This window comes from Notolabrus celidotus, chromosome 5 (assembly GCF_009762535.1).
Source record: "Notolabrus celidotus isolate fNotCel1 chromosome 5, fNotCel1.pri, whole genome shotgun sequence".
Taxonomy (NCBI): domain Eukaryota; kingdom Metazoa; phylum Chordata; class Actinopteri; order Labriformes; family Labridae; genus Notolabrus; species Notolabrus celidotus.
In genome coordinates this window covers 19,735,147-19,754,393 of record NC_048276.1, presented here as the reverse complement: position 1 = coordinate 19,754,393, position 19,247 = coordinate 19,735,147, and the positions used below count along the sequence as shown (strand labels likewise).

Sequence of the window (19,247 nt, the reverse complement as noted above, 5' to 3'; positions counted from 1 at the left end):
CATTTTTATTTGTGACTTTGGAAAGTACCTGTATTTGAATATCATTCAAAGACACTTTTAAATCTTTTTAAGCATTTTCAACACTACATTTAAAAAAATCTACATGTTTTACAAATGTCTGATGGTTTTAAAGTATTTTAATTTTCTGGTATGATCTATGCAGATTTGGAGAGGAAATAAAATAATCTCAGTCCCTACCAGTTTTAAATGTTCAACATATTGATTTAAAGGGAGACTAAATGATTAGATTTAAAAGAAAATATTATACAAAGTTGTAATTAGTTGTTTTGTGATAGTTTCCAATTCCCTTCAGAGCTGCCATGTTTTTAAAACGTGTTATATTGACTGTTTTTAAAGGCATGTGTGTGTACATTTCTATAATTAAAATATGTATTTTCTTGGATCAGACTGCTGGTTTGCATAAGTGTACTTTTTTGTTGCAGTTGTCACTGCTGTTTACTCAAGGTCTATGCTGGTTCTGTAGGGTTTTGTCCACTAGAGGGAGCCACTCATTTGTTTTTCATAAGTAGTGCTGCTCCACGGCAGCTCCGCCCTCAGAGTTTTGTGTGGCCTTCAGGTACTGCTCCTTAAAAGCCCTACATTTTCTTTAAGTATTTAAATAACATGGTGCTTTTGGTTGAAACAGAGTCAGAAACTAACGTTATAATTGATAGCTGTGATTTACTACATTGTTTGACTGATAGCCTACTTTTCTGAATGAATTGGCAAACACCTGTTGGAACTAATCTCGACTGTCGATTGTTGTATCTGAACTTAAAGTGTCTGTAATTACAGATGCTTTAAGTTCCGTTTGTCCAATGTCTTATCAAGGCGAATGATATGCATTCACTCCACCCCCCACCACCACATAAATCCGTGCGATTCTGTGCATTAGCTGTAAAAGTCTCCTATATCCGATAGCACGTGAAGGCAGCAGGGCAGTGAGCAGGTAGAGACTGTCAATGAGATCCCAGGGGAGCGAAAGACAGTCCGGGAGGTAGACTTTTGGGACGGTGTCACAACTGTTCACAGCGTCTCTCAACTTGATCAACTTTACATGGAGCCCACGAGAAGTTTGGAGCACCTTTACCCCGTACTTTTTGTAGAGTTGCTACTCTTTGAGCGCTGATAACTTTGATAAAGGATTCATTTCCCCTCGGTGTCTTCAGAAGGATCGTGTCTGATTTCTCACAGTGCAACGGAGGCACTGAACTGTGTGTGAGAGTGTGTGTGTGCATGTGTGTGTGCTTTTTTAGAGTGGAGTTAAATGAAGACCAAGTGTAGAAGACAAGCTGTTACAGAAGATGGACCCAGTTTAAACACAGAGTATTAAGTGAAGAATGACAGCGGTTCTTTCGCTTAGTTAATAATTAGATCAAACGGAATTGAACAACTTCTTCAAGGTAATTTTTCGCAACTCCTTGGCTGTACAACTATTACCCAACTCCTTGGCACCGCATTATCTGCCAGCATGCCTTATAACTTTCCGGCGGCAACCTGTAACCCAGCCTTTGAAGTTCCACTCGTCCCTTTTCTGCGTTTTTTTGTGGATTTATCCCGAAAATGTGGCGCCCACGGGATGTAATTTCTTTTGAAGGCGTTTATCAACTCGTGCTTGGTCGCACAATGTGATTTGTAATGTACAGTGACTGGTGTACACTGTAATATTGTGTTCGGATATACGGATAAAGATTGAAATAATATTTCCAGGACCTGCCTATTCTGTGAGAGGATACAAAACATCAACTCTAAACACGCTTCACATGAGAGGACATGTTATATGTCACTGTATGAGGACCAGGCTGCTGGAAATCAATGCACACTTCAGCCTCTGACACAACACAACGTGTCTTCACGGTGCATTTGAGCGGACAATGTTTCGCCACCCACATTAATGACACTGGATAAAAGTTCATTCAGATACACTTAAGTGTAACTAAGCGCTTTGCTCCATGTGGGCGCAGGGTGTATGTTTTCTATAACGTGTCCCAGTCTGAGTATTAACTGCTGCTGAATGGAAGTTTTGGGACACTCACGCATGAGTTATGATGGCAGAACTCCAGCTTTAAAACTTTGGATTGTATCAGTTTTGCAGTAGTCGTCGTCGAGGCAGAAGGAAGAAGTGGGACCGCATATATTCAATATTTCTCCGTTTTGTCTCTCCGCGGTGCTTGCTTGCTTTGAAGTCCACCATGTGCGGCCGGGCACCGCCGCTACAGCCGAGGCCATGACCGTCCCCCAGCGGCGCCTGGCCGGGCTCTGGCCGTGGCTGCTCATGGCGGCCCTGCAGGTGGTGCTGGGCCAGCCGGGCCTGGAGTCCGAGCGGCCGGCCCTGCGAGCGGTCATCAAGGTGGTACTGCTGAATCAAGACTCGGCTGGGAAGCCCATCACTCTTGAAGGGGTGTTCGTGGGAGGAAGCGCCGGCTATGCGGATGGAAAACTAATGCAGGTAAGAAAAGTGTCATAAAAGATAATGTGCATTGTATAACAACACTCTACACCCCAACCCTCCTAAACGGACTCTGAGCTGACAGAGTTACAGGGGCATCAGTGGGCACCTGCGCTGTGCAGCTGTGGCCCAAAGACTCTATAGGCTCCCCTGTGTGTTTGAAGAGCAGCACAGAGACTTTTATGAAGTGAATGCATTGTAAAGACACTGAATCTATTGGAACAGCATAATTGCTCTTTAACAGATATAGTGTTTTCAGTTTAGTGTAATCACTTGATTTGCCTTTGAATTTATGTTGGCCCCCCCTTTAGGGACCCCTTACTTTAGAGAAAAGGTCATCTGTACAAATGCACAGATAATTTAGATTCCCAGAATTTGTAGCCTATTAGGTTTACCAAATTCCAACATTTTTATTTTATACTGTATTGAAGAAAAAAATAGCCTCATGATGAAGTAAAAAGCTCTAGGACCCCCCCCCCAAAAAACAATAGTGTACTCTCTGCTATTAGCTGCCTTGCAAAAGTAACTACTTTTGAGCTTTTCGCTGTCTTGTCACAATTGGAAACACCATAAGGATTTTTGGGGGTTAAATTAAATGGACCAACACAAAATAATTCATTGCGTAAAATTATTTCCACACACAACTACATAAAAGTTTGGGAGTTTTGCTATGGGACCCCTCATTAAAAACAGGTGCAACTGCTTGATGTTTACTTGTGCATCCAGCAGATACCTGCTGTTTTTGGTTGTAAAGGCATACAACAGTCCTTACAAATATCAGGGTGTAATGCTGTAAAATGCTGAAAAAGTCCAAGGGGGTTAAAACTCCCTCTAGGCACTGTGCAGACATACATACAAAGAGGTCTATGTAAAGTTTGTAAACTTAATTCCCCATAACACACTGTCCTGCTTCTTTGTGCATCTGTCTCGCTGCAATGCAGTGAGCATTGGCCCTGTATGTTCCTCTAACCTGAAAAACAGTTAACACAGCATCCTCTGTCTGATACATCTAATGATGTTAACACCTGTACTTGTTGCTGTATGCCATCAAAACACTCTAGTGACCATGGGATACAGCATACTTCAAGTTTCCAAGCGCTGCTCACAACACCCAGCATGTGGTGACAGAAAATCTAAATTCCTTCAACAATGGCGCTGACAAACAGGTGTTGTTGAACTTAGTTTGTTTTCAGTCTATTTTTACTTATCCCTGAAAAACATGGGGTTGGCTGTGGTTGCCAATCTTTTTAGGTGTATCCTTTTTTAAGGTGTCAGTTTTGTTTTGCGGTAACTATTTATGGCATCAAATGTTCTTCCAACATTTTTAATATCAAGGTGTGGTGGAAGATAGTTATACAACACAAGTCATGTTTAGACCCATTCTTACCCTTAATTGAAGCAAAAATGTGTTTTTGCACAGTATAGAAAGAAGCATGCCACCACCCTGCACATGTGAAGTATGTGCTCTATTCAGCGTGCATATTTAGGATTCAGGAGTGGATTAGGGTTCCCGGGCCTTAAAGCTGCGGCTCTGTCAATTTATTTACCGTCTCCAAAGAAACGGGACGACAGATATGAGGCACTGTAGGATCTTGTCTCTTCTCACTCAGCGGGCGTGGGAGGTTTTGTGAATGGCGAGCCAGATGCTGCAGTTTGCCATAATTGATAAGGATTTACGTGGCTTCTCGGTGGAGAAAGCCCAGTATTAAGAACCATGAAAAGCCAGAGCTGCTTTTTCCTCTTCTCTGAATCTGTATTTGGCTTTAATGCGTAGGTAGGGGGGATGCTGACAACATGTTATGGATGTGTATCACAAGTGAAGCTGCGATCAAAGGCACCTCAAGCTTTCTGGGATTTCCAGCTTTTTGTATTTTTTTTTTCTTTCCCGTAAAACCTTCCAGGCTATTTTCTAGTGTTCCACTGGCAGTAGTACAAAGCAGCAAAATGCCTGAGAAACACATCGTACACATTAGGGTGCACATGGGTGGTTGCAGAAGAGACATCTGCCAGGATTTCCTTAAAGACATGACTGAAGGTGAACATATTCAAACTAATATTTTTATCTCTGCCGTCCAGAAGAGATCTTTTATTTATACTGGCTAAACAGTCTGTACTGATGGTTTTGTCCGGTCCTCTGTATTCTTGTTCCCCTTAAACAAACCTGTGATTGTGGTTCTGTCCAAGGCTTGGAAGGTATACTTTTGTGAGACTCTCTCTTCCCAGGCTGTTTCCCACAGTGCACAGAGGTGGTGTTATGCTGCAGGATGCTCTTTGTTGAGGCTTAGGCCTGTTCCAACAGGTCCCCACTGCTTCTGCAGGCTGCTTTATGGTCCCTCTTTATGTTCATGTGGCTTCTACTGGTTAAGGGGGGGGGGGGGGGGGGGGGGGGGGGGAGGAGGTTGAGCTCCATAGATAGGTTCATGCCTTACTCTGTCTTTGCCTTTATTCTGTCTCAACATATGAAGTCAAACAGGTCTTTTTACTGAAAGACTGCAAGGGTTTGTATCAAATTCACTATGCCGAAAAGTCAAACTTTACTGTTGTCTGATTCAAATGTTAAAAAGTTTTAGTTATGGCTGCCCCTGAAAGTTCACCATCAGTCAATGAGAAGAGGAAAGATGTCACTTATTGACTTGTCACAAAAAAAGCAGCTTGCATCTTATCGCTTGTCTGAGCATCTGTCAGACCTTCCTGTAGCATAACCAGCCTCCCTTCAAGTAGGTAGCCTTGTGGGTAATGAAACCATGCAATAGTCTGGCAGTATTAAGGAAGGAGATGCTGCATTTCTGCAGTGAGGCCACAATGAAGTTCCCCCATCACTACATTAAGCCCCGCTTCCACCAAGAGGTTCAGTTCGGTTCGTCTCGGTACGGCACACATTTTGTGGCGTTCATTGACTAAAGCCGGGACAGGTGCCCAAATTACCGAGCCGTACCGTCCCACTTTTTGGTACCCTTCTGTTGGGGTGCCAGACATACCGATCCAACCCTAGAAGGTGGAGCTAGAAACACTGCAGTCCGTCACTTCCCATGCGACAGCGGTAATAAAGAATAACACATAACCCCGCCACGTTTAAATCTCCAGTGGACTTCGGGAAGCTAACTTTTTTTTCTTCAATCGTTGCTCTTTGTTTACAGTGTTGCGTTTTTCTTCTTCATTGCATTTATTAGCGGGGTACACTGTGTCACGCTGCCATGACCGCACGCTATTATGTAGCTGACGTGGCTATCGGCATCTGGCTTACACGCCGCCCACCAAGTAGGGCACGGTTGTCTGTGGAAACGCAAACAGGATCCGGCGTTACCAATCCGACCCGTACCAAACTGTACCAGTCCATACCAGACCGCTTGGTGGAAACTTACACCATTGGGTACTTGCAATTGGACCCCAAAACAGCGTAACATTGTTGTCCCAGTGTGTTATTTCACATCACATTACATGCACACACATAACGCTGTTCTGCCCTACTAGCCCTGACGCTACACGTCACCACCTTCTTACCCCATCACACCTCGGTTACTACCTCCAAGGGAGGATTAGTCCCTCCAGTACGCCTCTGTGCGTTACACACGGCAAACAAGTAACAGGGAGTATTTATCCTTCTTTGAAATGTCAGTATGTAAGATCCAACAGTTACAGAAAAACATGATGCAAACACTGCAAAGCTCATGTTCTCCATGGGCAGTCAAGACACAGTGGTTAGCAGACTGTCCATATAAACTCAGGTTCAAGCATAGGCATTATGAAAACCTTGTTGATGTTACCATGACATCAAAACCATTCTCAACAGAGGCACCCTAATGTAAAGGTCCCACAACTTATGTTTGGAAGATTAAAGTTGGTTGGAGATGATTTCGAAATGTGTAGAAATTAATGATAAGTCTTCCTCACATATTCATAATTCGCCTCAGTTTTTCACTTCCACAGTTGTAAAGAAGGGCTCATTTTGTCTGTGTTATATTTATATAAGTAACCATTTCTTATTTGTTTGTTATGTAGTTTTAAACACGTTCTTTCCCCCATTTTTGTCAGTCCCAAAACTTGAAACCATTTTCTAAAACTCCCCAAAAATATGTTTAGATCATTAAAACAAAATCATCAACTAGGGACACATGGTTTATATAAATGACTACTTGTCTACTTGTTAAGTTTCAAGTCAGGGGAATATCAAGTTATTTCAAAGGTAGAGCTGTGATCTCTTTTCTAAATATCAGATGCTGTTTTGATTGTTTGCCTGCACATGTCAGGAACAAACTCCAGAAAGCACAGGGGACACAAGAGGTTCCCAGTCTCACTCTGTGTATTCAAGTCATAAGACTGAGCTTTGGTACGTATCTCCCTGTGATCCATTAAACTGTGATCTCTCTGGAAGCTCGCCCTGTCCTCTGAATGGACACGTTCATTGGAACACTGGCTGGGGTCTGGCCAGCACTATTTGGACAAATACAAGTGCTGAGGAATTCTGACTCTCCCCCTTTCCAAAATGAAGCTTACATTGTGCTCAGAGGAGAAGTGCAAAGGCTTCTGGGATAGCTTTGAACTTGAGAGGATTGTCAACTGTTCTCTGTTAAGAGAAAGAGTCAGAGTTTATCCTCCATCTTGCATTGTGCCCCATTGAAGCACATCATAAAAGCTCCAACTATTTTCACTTTAAGCCATCTCGACTTTTCTTTTCTTACTTTGAAATGTTGAATTGACCTTTGGGAGCTCCCTTAAATACATCAGCTATAATTAAGGCGGACCAGGCAATCGACTGAACACCAGTTAACTCTGCACCACTTCACATTCTTTCGCCTCCCTTCTCAGTGTCCCACAAGGTACTGAATACCTCCCTGTCTCTCTCCTCGAGGCCTCTGCTGTCGGAGGGCACTATCTGCGCGTTTCCCCGTCTGGCCCTCAGCGCGGCCGTTTGGGAGCGAAGGACGGGAGGGCGGAGGGGGCGCTGAGGGAGAACATCAAAGTGCTTCCAGTTCTGAACGTGAGCCGGGATGATTAAAAAACGGAGACTGTTTACTCTGCACTTCCCATGTGGGCCCCCTCCTCCCCCTCCCTGTAGATTTCCTGTCCATACTTCCTATCTCCCTGGATGAGATAACGGCCTGGACAGGGCTCCTTGGGGGCTCCTCGCTGCTTTACTTGGTGGAGGTGCTGTTGTGCACAGCTTTGCTTTTGAGTACGAGGCATCACACATTTATACCAGAGCACATATGTTGGATTTCAAACTGTCCTGAAGTGTGTTCAGGGGCATTGCTGTATTAACCCTTAGAAAAGCCTGCTGTGTGAAAACCTGTGATTAAGTTCACTGTCTCTTAAAGCTTCTGAAGGTCATTATAATGTCTCATACCTGTGATTACTAAATGAAGATGTACTTGGAAAATTACATATTCCAAGGATCAGGGATGTTGATGACCATGTTGAAGTTTTACTTGTGATAGTGTAGCTAATATTTTGTATACTGTCCCAATCTTTTCTAATTCTGTATCTTGATATTTGATCTTGAAACTTTTTTTCCTCCAAGCCTTCACCAACACTTTGCTCAATAAATGATTAACTGAATGGAAGTTCTAACTTGTTTTTTCAAACTTCTTGCCATGCCCCCACTTTTCGGTTTGTGCTCATGAACCTGTAATGATTGCACTTCTCGGTTTTCAAATGAATCAAGAACGGTCTAGGTACAACCCCCCAATTAGTTCATACCTTCGTGTTTATCCATAAAAGAGTGAGAAAAGTCGAGTCAAAGAAAGACCGCTCAGCATTTGGCTTCTTTCTCTGTCCTCATATCTGGCTTGCAGAGCTCTTCCATTTCCATGGGTATGGACACCATATGAGATCTCAACATAAACAGCAGCGAAATGACATCCTCAACCATCCCACCTCCCCTTCGGCGACATTGGCAGAAACATGAAAGCATGAATGAAATCACTATAAGCTGCCAATTTCCCTCTGCCTTGCCACAGCACCCTTGTAAAATAGAACACAGACTTTTCTGTGATTTACCGCTGCTTGTGTCAAAAGCGAAGCCATTCAGGGACAAACGTCAACTTTAAGGTCAGAATAAGAAACATAAGAATGAATCTCAGTGCTGTCGATTCAGAGGGATTATTCACATTCTTTATATGAAGAGTTCTCACAGATCTGCCGTCAGGACGGGGTTGCCTTATACATTTCCATATGGTCATCAGCTCAGCCTGTCTGCTGGTGCTTTTCTGTCGTCTCCTTCCTCTCAGTGATCAGAGACCAAAGTTCTGCGCTGCTCTTGGCTCTTCCCCTCGAACGGACCCCCTTGTGTGTCCCAACCTATCATCTCTGGTGGAAGCAAGAGGACTGTACAGCTGTCCACTTGCTTCCACCAGAGATGGTGTTAAGATGTTTCTCAGTGCACATAGAAGACAGGAGAAGCAGGTAGGGAAACATGGCAAATCTCTTAATCCTGCCGGCCCCCTTCTTTTTAAGTCATTAGACCAGGTCTGGAATTCTTGAACGTTATACAACACATTCTTTTGACTTTTCATAGCTCTCCTCATGCAAATAAGAAGAGGAAGACTCTGTAACTTCTGTATTAACCCTGCCACTGTCTCTGACGTTCCCTTGTAATTTTGTGCAGATGATTTGTATGCTTTCTTCGGCAGTTTCTGTAGCACACCCATCTACAGCTTGCATGCTTCGTATAAACACACAATGCTGTATGGTAAAGGCATTAACCCTGAACTTATCCCTGAACCGGCACACAGATAGAGTGAGCTGCAGAGGAGGACAGAGGAGGAAGAAGAGAACATCAGAGCAGAAAAAACAGCCTTTCAAATCAGTCTGAAGAGTAAGGGCTTGTCCTGCACTACATTGTTTGTCTATTCACCTTCACACAATACATTCATCTCGGATGGGGTGCTGGAAAAACCTGAACACATGCACAACACTCTTATAGGAGATGTTAACGAAGCAGGCCTCGTCTCACTCCTCCTTTGGAGCACTTCATTGTCTGCTCACTTTGAGAAACAACTGAGACACTGAAGGAGCAGCAAATGTACATAGCTCTTTTTAAGTTGTGCCATTATGTGCCAGGCATCCAGTACAATGGAGAGGAGTGAGTCACTGCAAGATATAAAGGAACACATGCACGCCCTCACTTCTGCACACAAACACACACATACGTTCATTTTTCCTTTGAAGGCGCCGCACCTGACACAGAGCCAGGCAGGGCAAAGGGTGCATTCAGGGTCAGTGGAATTCAATTATGTAAAAATGTGCGGGGTTAAACAGTTGAGAATACCTTTGCATTTTTGCATTCCCTGTGAGATGGGTATCTTGTGTGACCTTTCTGAATTTATCCTGACAGTACAGGTCAAGTAAAGCACCTGTCCTAAACCTTCCAGTTGAAACCGATCCACCGGGAGTACACAGGAAAGCCTGCTGATCCACAGCTAGTGCGCAGGCCAAGCTATCCCTTCCCTGGGGATCAAGGCCACATTTATAGAGATTTACAGAGAAGCATGTTGCGACAGATGACGATTGCACCATGTGGCGGTAGAATGCCTTTGCTACTGATGGGAGGTTAACTGTGTTTGTATTCTCTCCCAAGTAAAGGCTTACTCACAGTGGAAAGATTTACCAAAATGTAGCGTCATTATCTACCCTATCTTCTCACCATTAATTATAAGATTTGATGAAAAAAGGATTTTAATGATGTGTCATGCATACTTTTATAACAGGTCTGCATGGGCTGACAAGTTTCAAGACATGCTGATAGAATGGCTGTGATATAAGCAGGGGTTGATGGTGTAACCTCCGTTTAGACTTTGTATGAAAATGCAGAATCTGTAGGCACAGGGCTGGATTTGTTAATAGGAGTATCCTAATTTTAGTTTGTTGTCCAAAAGCATGTCAGCAGGTATGGACTGTGTTTAGGCAGAAACACAGTAGGTAGAACACAATCTGCCCAAAAACCATTGGTAGTCTTGGAACCTTAATTCATCTTTTTTTTTTTTTATTATTATATTTTTGGGGCTTTTGTGCCTTTTATGATAGGACAGCTGAAGAGAGACAGGAAATGTGGGGAGCAGAGACATGGTCGCGGCCGGGAGTCAAACCAGCGACCTCTGCGACGAGGACTATAGCCTCTGTATGTGGTGGGGCGCTTAGACAGCTAAGCGCCCCAACCTTAATTCATCTTTAATTAATATGTTGCATGCAGATGCAGCTAGCAGCTTGCTCATAGACTTTGTTGCTCAACACCACCTCCATTCTTACATCTGAACTTCCTAGCCTGACTCTAAAGAAAGGCAGCACATAGGAAAGGAAATCTTGACTAGAAGGCCTTTATTGCTAACAGGCAGTGGTGGACAAAGTACACGTCTTCATTTCTTAAGTCAAAGTAAAGATACTCCAGGTCAAATATTACTCCAATAAAAATGAAAGTTGTTCAGTCAGATTATTACTTGAGTTAAAGTACTGAAGTATTGCTTTTAAAAATACTTAAGTATTCAAAGTACTGCTTAAAAAAATCTCAAAACGTATTTTCACAAAGCATGAGTGCAGTCAAGAATACATAGAAGTACATTCAGTTACATTATGTTTATCTAGAAACCATTACTTGAAATCTTTAAAACTATACCATGGAATAAAAACAGAAACTAAGTTACTCCAAGCACAGACAACTTAGTTTGAAATGTTCACCTGGAATGAAACAAATGTTACGTAGCTCAACACGCTTTCTCAGGTTGGACTGTGAATGTTTGTATGTTTGGGCAGAGTGGGAAACAGGGAGAACATTTCAAACGATACGTATCATTCTTCATTTCAAAACCCTCTAACATGGGCTAAAGATATTGACATGGGTGCTCAGGTGGAGAATTATAGCCATCATTACCACCTCTAAATGAACGGCCTGATCTGAGTGATGCTCTGTGTTTGCTCCACTTCAACTGTGGAGACGCACGATATACATGTACGACTAAACCACTGAGACAAACAGAACTACACAAACACATTTTACTTTCTTAGGGATCAGATTTCAGAAAAAGGAAATTCATGAGCTGACTTCAAAGCTAAAGTAGTGAGTAACTAGAGCACTGATAGAAATGTAGTGGAGTAAAAAGTACAATAATTGTCTTCTGAATGTAGTGGAGTAAAAGTAATAAGTTCCCTCAAAAATAATATTTAAGTAAAGTACAGATACTCAAAAAATGTACTTAAGTACAGTACTCAAGTGAATTTACTCTGTTACTGTCCACCACTGTATATATCTGCTTAAATTTGACTGATACTGATCCTTGGTTTTAGAAGACATTTAAGGACATTCATGAACATGAATAAAAGCTGAATTTAATTGGCATTTACATCAAAACTTAAATCATATCTGTAGATTAAAAGCAAACCATCGCCTTTGAAGATGGAGTGTTTGTTGTACAGTTTCTGGAATGATTAGGCTTCTGTAACCATCTGGGACCTAATTTTTTCCTCACTGTCTTATCAGTAGACGGATAGTATTCTTTTAATTCCAGCCAAATGTCAGTGTTGACTTTATTCAAGTCACTCAGTAATACTTCAGCCCCGCCTGCAGAGTAAGGAGCAGTGCTTTCTGCTCCCGCATACATCAAAGGCTTAGGAGCTCCTCTGCTGTTTTTTTCTATTCCTCTGTTTGTCTCGCTCCTCTTTCTCCCACCACACAGCTTCAAATTCCTCTTCCTCACCTCCTCTCCTCTAACCAGCCCTCTCTTGTTTCTTGACAGCTCTTTAAAATGGTTGTAATTCATTACATGTGCTTTGCTTTCAAGGACAAATATGGCTACGTGCACTCAAAAGGCAGGAAGCGCTCAGTTTGCTGAGAGCTTGGAGGAAAAGAGTCATCACCATACCACAGATAAATGCTCTCTGACAAACTCCCTCCCTCTCTCCGGTTCCCTGTGGCTCCTTCACAGCTTTATGCTCGCCGCTTTGGCAAATACAGCAATAACACCTTCCAGCAATGAAACGTCACAGAGGTATTTGATGCATGTATGAGCGACTAAAAGTATTTGTACTACATGTGTATGACGGATACATTTTCATCAGATTTGCAGAGTGAAATTGCTCAAAAGCAAATCATACAATGAGCACGGTTCAGTCTTCTGAGAGGAAGCACATTTTCTACTTTTATGCTTGAACGCTTGGCTCAACAATCCGCAAGAAGAGGAGCTTTCACCTGTGCGACAGTCTGACTCTTTATGTGTGTGTGCACAAGCATGAGTGAGCCTTTGTGAGTGTGTTCAGAGTCTGTGTGTATGCCGAGGAGGCGGAGCTCCTGTACTGAGATCATTTACCAAACTCTATTAAGCGGGATCAAAGTGACTTAGATCTTTCAGTGCTGCATGACTACAAAAGCCATATTGTAACCCTAGATCCAGGGAGATAACTCTGCTGACAAAAAATGCTTTATGTCTCTAAAAGTCACATGGTCACTTCCAAACAGTAACCAGCATGTCCCCATTTTGACCTCTATTTTTTTTTACTTCTACTCAGAAAGGATTCAGGGTTAGTCTTGATAATGGCCGTCATACTTCCCTGAGCCATTCAGACTTTAATATATTGAATTAGAAAAGCTGAGGACAAATGTCAAATTTCTCACAGAATGAATCCGCACTCAAGTGGAATGCCACAAATTTAAAAACGGTTGGTAGAATCTTCCACAGTGGATTTGCAGTACTTGATTGTACAAGCATCACTGCCATTAGACACAACACTTCCCATGTTGGTCGTAAGAATGCAGTAGTGTAACCAGGTAGATGTGTTGCTTCTCATTAACTTTGGTAGTAAACAAAGTTACAGAAAGCTCAGTACCTCAGCTCTCAGGCCCGTGAACATCTTTGAGCAGCAAATTCCTGTGATAAGTACCGTACAAAGAGCTTCCTGTGACTGCTTCAAAATAAAAGCCCTTCATATGTTTTGCCGGTTAAAGGTTTCTTCATATGAACGTACAGCAGTTGTTGATGCATGCCGCATTAGCTGCAACTTAGCATAGCTGTGATATGATGTTAAGAGTGGGTACATCGGAACATTTTGGCATACCAGTAAGATTTAAATACAGACAGTAACCCTGCATAATGGAATTACTTTCTCTGACTCCATTTTGCCATGGTAGGTTGTGTCCTTATTGTAATCATCATAAAATACCACAATAACAATGCAGTTCATTCTATAGCTATATAATAATAATAATAATAATAATAATAATAATAATACAATTAACAATAATAAAATAATAATAATAATATATATAATAATGCATAATGATGATTCCACTTCGTATACTTCTTCTACTTCCTCTTCTACTACTTCTACTACTCTTCCACATGTTCAGCTGTGTTTAACAGCTTTCAGCCTTCAGCTTCAGCATTTCAATGCATTTGCTTTCAGGAAATGCAACCTTTCTAGTTATTATTATTATTATTATTATTATTATTATTATTATTATTATTATTATTATTATTATTATTACGACGACTGACAATTGACAAAAAAAACTGACAATTGAAGGGTTACATTTTTAAAGCTTCTATCAGGATTTTTTAGGAATTGTTATTGATAAATCTTTATAACTGTAAACCAGTAGAATGGTTTCATTTGTAGTTATTTTTTTATGGTCTGAAAGCAATGCAGTGGGGGCTGTGTCAGAAAAAGTGATTAACAGCATTTTGCCAAAACAGCCTGTTTTCATTTCAACACCAAAGATTCTCAGTGATTAATACGTATGGCTAAAAGAAAGCAGGATGACATTTTCTGTTAGAAAACTGTACTTTTTACATGTACAGAAAAAATCGGCAAAGACTGCTCTGTCCACAAGCAGCACTGAAATCATCACAAACTGAAAGTTTCTCACAGGACCTTTAAAGTCGTGTGGTAGTAGGCCTACAGAGAGGCAGAAATGAGTGACGCCAGGCTAGAATTGTAGTTATGGTCACATTGTTGACTTGTCATCCATTTTTAATGTCTTGTCTTTCTGATTTGAGATGCTAGCAAGAAGCCGTAACTGAACGGATTTAGTGGAGAAGTAGTTGAAAAGATTTGTCAGTCAGGGAGTCATTGCCCCTTTTGTTGCCTGTGTTGTGCTGTTCTAACTTATCTTGAACAAAGGTAGCGTAACACATTATGAAACACTTTGAATAGGAAGTACTTGCTTAAAATCATGCTGTGTGTTTTCCCTTTGTAGCCACTTGCCTGTTCCTAATGACTGCAGCGTGAGTGGGAGGTGAATGATTACTCTCTGTGAACATGGCTGATCATCATACATCCAGTCACATGCCTGCCAGCATGATAGATGGTTGTTCTCTCAGTTGGACTAAATGAAAAGTGCATGCTTCTGAATCAGACAAAGGGTTAGTATGTCTGCCAGACAGCAGTGTGTAACTGATGTGTTCGTCTGTGCTCACCTGCAGGGAGACTTTCCTCTTTCCCTTCAGGGAGTTTTGGTTGAAAATGTACAATCAAGCCTGCAGAGGCAAAGTCCCATGTGACTCCCTGAGAGAACTTGAACCGGTGTCACATGACCTTGGGCTCTACGTGCACATATACATGTACTCAGATACATTTTACTCAGTGCACTCAGTGCCATCAGTCCCACCTTACAGCACTTCAACACAGGGATCCAGATTTATGTCACATTTACTGATCATGCTCACTAAGTTTTATGAAGGGCAACACAGTTGTTCAGGCACTCAGTGTGTAAGCTCAGAGAAGATCTTTTATTTATTTATCGTTTTTTATCTAATGAGTAAGACTCGGTGAAAATATGCTCATTTTAATCCAGTTAAGAAGCTTTTTTACATTACAAATTATTTAGCATTTTTTGCCAAACACAAGTGTAATGTTTTTTTTTGTCGTCTGAATTCTGCAGAAATGCTGCTAACTGTAAGTTAGCATTTGAGAATAATGCAAAGCTTTGACATCATGTCCAGAGTATGCCAGTAAATTAGAGCATTCAGACTTCTTATCTTAAGTGAATGCACCACATGAAACACAGTAGTGGAGCTAATTTCTAAATTACATGAGGTCCCCAGATAATACTTGTTTCCTGCAAATAAGAGCAATAGACAATAGACATCTTTATTTTAAAATTCTAACAAGAAGTGCAGGGAGCTCCCAGGCTCAGCAGCATGTCTTCTAAAGTTAGATAAAAACTTAATAGCTCCCTAAAGTTTTCTGCAGTGAATGAAGTTTTCCAAAATGTCAATATAACTGAAATGTTAATCTTTCACATATCTTTGTTTTATGGGGATATTTCAGTGTTTTTGAAGTGGGGTTGTATGAGATTTAAATCACTAGAAACCGTAGGGGCCACAACGGATGCTGCTCAGCTCGTCCCCTGTGATGAGAAACAGCAGGGAGAAATTGAACACAAGCTAGGCTATGGTTTCTGCAGACGGTGTCATTCTGCCACGTGATTTAGTGAATCTTGACCCAAAATAACGCAGTTTTAAATTGATCTCTTATCGGCCGTCGGATTTTTTCAAAAGGCCGATACCAATATGCGTCAAAATGCAGAATATCGGCACCGATAATCCACCTGGCCAATAATCCGTCTATCCCTAATCTGAGCACCATCTGTTGCTGATGTTGGACTTTTCTCTCCAGGCCTTTTTCATTCAACTACATTTTTGTAATCAGGCTGGTCATTGGTAGGACTTTTTGCAAAACTGTTGGGCTGTGTTCCCTTCAGAGGAATGATTAAGGGCTTTGTTGCCACTCTAAGACCGAATTAGAGCTCCACATCCGGACTGCAAACACTTGAACGCTTCTTTGAGGCTTGCACTAACAATGCTGCCACCAGCTGTTTATTAGCCCTACCCCAGGTGGACTGAGTGATTCAGCACACCCAAAGCAGTGACCTTGCTTCGTGCTCCAAAAGCAACTAAACCCAAACTTGAATGTGAGTGGTGCACAGTCCCACCACTCTTAGGAGAGGACTGTGTATCTAGGAAACCCACTCCAATTGGCCATGACCTCCTGACTGGCTGCTACTAATTAGAAGCTGTCCCTCACTGTGCCTCCCTCTCTTGTCCAAAGTAAATACCTTGGCACCCAGCGGGAATGCTGACAGTCTGCTGTTTAGGGTGCTCTAGGAGAGGCTGGGACAGTCGCTGACTCCCCTCATGTTTAACCCTCAGGAGCGGGGACAGCCAACACTAACAGCAACGGAAACACAAATGACTTCATTGTTGATCTCAGACAGAATATGCGTTACTATCTCTGCGTTTTCATGCCAGCCTGCCATGTTTGTTCTCCACTTTGACTGCCTTCAGATTATTCTCTACAAATGGCCTTGACCAGAGACGAGGACTTTGTGTGGAAGTGATAAAGCAGACTGAGTATCATCTGCAACTGGGTTACATAAGCTGTGTGTATTTACATTTACTCCGACATTAGCTCTCCTGCAGCCTCAAAGTAAAGAAACAGACCCAGTTTCAATGTCAGCCCTTTTTAGTGCACACTGCTTCACTGGAATCAGGTGGGAGGATCAAAAGCCGGTCTGTATTTGTGAGAACAGGGCCGTAATGTCTCATCAGTGCTGTTCACCTGATAACCTCTCTGTGGGAGCCGCTCCAGAGAAGCAGAAAAAGAATACTTAGGAGCTAACAAGGCATGTTTTTAGGGCTGTATGGAGTCATATGGTCTGTTGGTGACTGCGGCGGCCAAGCCTCACTCTCCCAGCCTGCTATTTAAACCCCCAGATTGCTGTGCGGGAGTGGAGCAGAGCATGGTGATGCTCTTTGTTCTGAGCCATAGGTTAGCGTTAGCACAGCATTACACCGCAGCAGCCCTGAGAGGCAGCTCTGAAGACTAAAACAGAGCTGTGTGTGGTTTGGTGTTTGGTCTGCTCACTCTGAGATTAGAGCAGCAGGTTGGCAGAGCATCCAGTAATGACATGTCTACTACTCCTGAGTCCTTGGCCTGTCTGGGACATGCAGGGATACATGTATGCAGAACATAAACACACACACCTAACACACTTTCTTCTACCAGTATACGTTTGACTGTGACTAATTGCCAACACTGTGGGTTACAGAAAGTAAAAACTTCTAATGTCTGCCAAATGAGATTTGACATGGTGAGCCACTAATAGCTGTGGACACAGACGAGACATAATGTTCTACCAATGTCACAGAGTTAAAACTGTGTTTTCACAGCTTTGAGCTTTTTTACATTTACATAAGTAGTATGAAAAAAAAAGCTGTTAAGAGAGAGCTATTTCCAAACGGTGTGATAACACGTTGTCTGTGATGGTAATACAACTTTTTAAATGCTACAACTTGGATTTTAAATTAGGAATGGAGCAAATTAGGCTTTTCTTGTTTTTTAATATCAATCAATCAATCAATCTTTATTTGTATAGCGCCAAATCACAACAAACGTTATATCAAGACGCTTTTACAAACATAGGAGGTCTAGACCACTCTATGTCAATATATATCTAATCTATCAGCATATATATCTAAAAAAGAAATGTTCATCAAAGATGACAGACTGGCCATAATTCTCCTGTCAGCCACCTCCTCCACAGGGTCCAGGACTGAGCTGGCCTTCTTCACCAGTGTGTTCAGTCTTGCTCTCCTGTCCGCCCACAGCAGGTTTAATCCTTCCAATGTGCCGTTCGTGTCCGGTGTTAGCTCTGTTAGCATGATGCTACTCTGCCAGTATTCCCTCTGGTGCTGGGTTAGCTCGTCCACCTTATCCTAGATAGATCTCACATTCCCCATAACGGTGGGTGGAAGAACAGGTCGTTGGCGCCTTTTCTTAGCTTGCACCTCAATACCAGCACGTCGTCCTTGCCTCCTTCTCCGCAGCTCACAGGGAACATCGGGCCTAGCATTGTTTAGCATCAACATGCTATGGGCTAACAGCTGATCTCGTATGTAAACAATGTTACCATGGATACACGCTGGATCTCCGGACACAGACAGGAACAAAAACAGCAAAAACACCACTACAAATGTAGCCAGTTTGGTGTCTATGGCCAACAAATGAGTCATTAAAGACATGACAGGCTCCAAATACAAAGATAACTAAACAGATATGAAAAAAGGTTGGAAAAAAAAAGAACAATGAAGAGAGAGCTGCTGCAACAAGCAACGGAAAATGAAGTTTAAATGAAATATTAATAGAAACCAAGCAGGACCAACTTTTCTCAGTTTTCTGCTCTTTTTACTTTCTTACGTCCAAATGAGAAGAAACATACTCCTGAAAGAAAAGGTAGTTTACCACTGACCTGCAGTTTCTCTTATGGAGACAGCATGCTACAAAGGAAAAGAGTCTAGCTAGCAGCTTCAGGCCCTGCGATGAGGGTGCCAGGCATCTTTCAATGGCAGCTAGTAGCGGGGAGCTTCAGGGGCTGTCTACTAACGCCGTTTTCTGCTTTGACGGCACCCATGACCTCAACTTCAGAGCGCTTCTCACCGGCGCTCACTGTTGTTAGGTTATGAAAGTTTTCTTGCAGCACTTCCACTTCCCTAGGTATGCACCATTAGGTAATTTTTTTAAATCCTAGTGGGCTTCATATTTGCTTACATTCAATGGTATTTTTAAAAGAAAATGTAGTAACAAGTGATAGACTTTGGGTCATAGTATTGTGAGCAGCTCTAGACCTGGAAATTATACCTTGAAAAAACAAATGTTGTTAATTTTTCCACAGTACAGACCTCAGCCATTTTTATTGTTATTTATAAATCAAATTCAAATCCGGACCCACCCAAAACCCAACTATTTACAAAGGCTTTTACCCTATAACTGATGGATTTTAATTTGTTTTGTTTCTTTGCTTTGCTTTTTTGCA

General features: G+C 42.1%; 1 protein-coding gene across 1 annotated transcript in view; it reads left to right on the top strand.

Annotated features, from left to right (window-relative positions):
- The first annotated feature begins 904 nt into the window (after window positions 1–904).
- Window positions 905–19,247, top strand: part of LOC117813401 (E3 ubiquitin-protein ligase RNF43) — a 143,945-nt gene continuing 125,602 nt past the window's right edge. Inside the window, exon 1 of the mRNA XM_034684588.1 lies at window positions 905–2,449. Coding sequence (XP_034540479.1) covers window positions 2,228–2,449 — 222 coding nt within the window. The 5' untranslated portion in view covers window positions 905–2,227. The remainder of the gene's footprint in view (window positions 2,450–19,247) is intronic.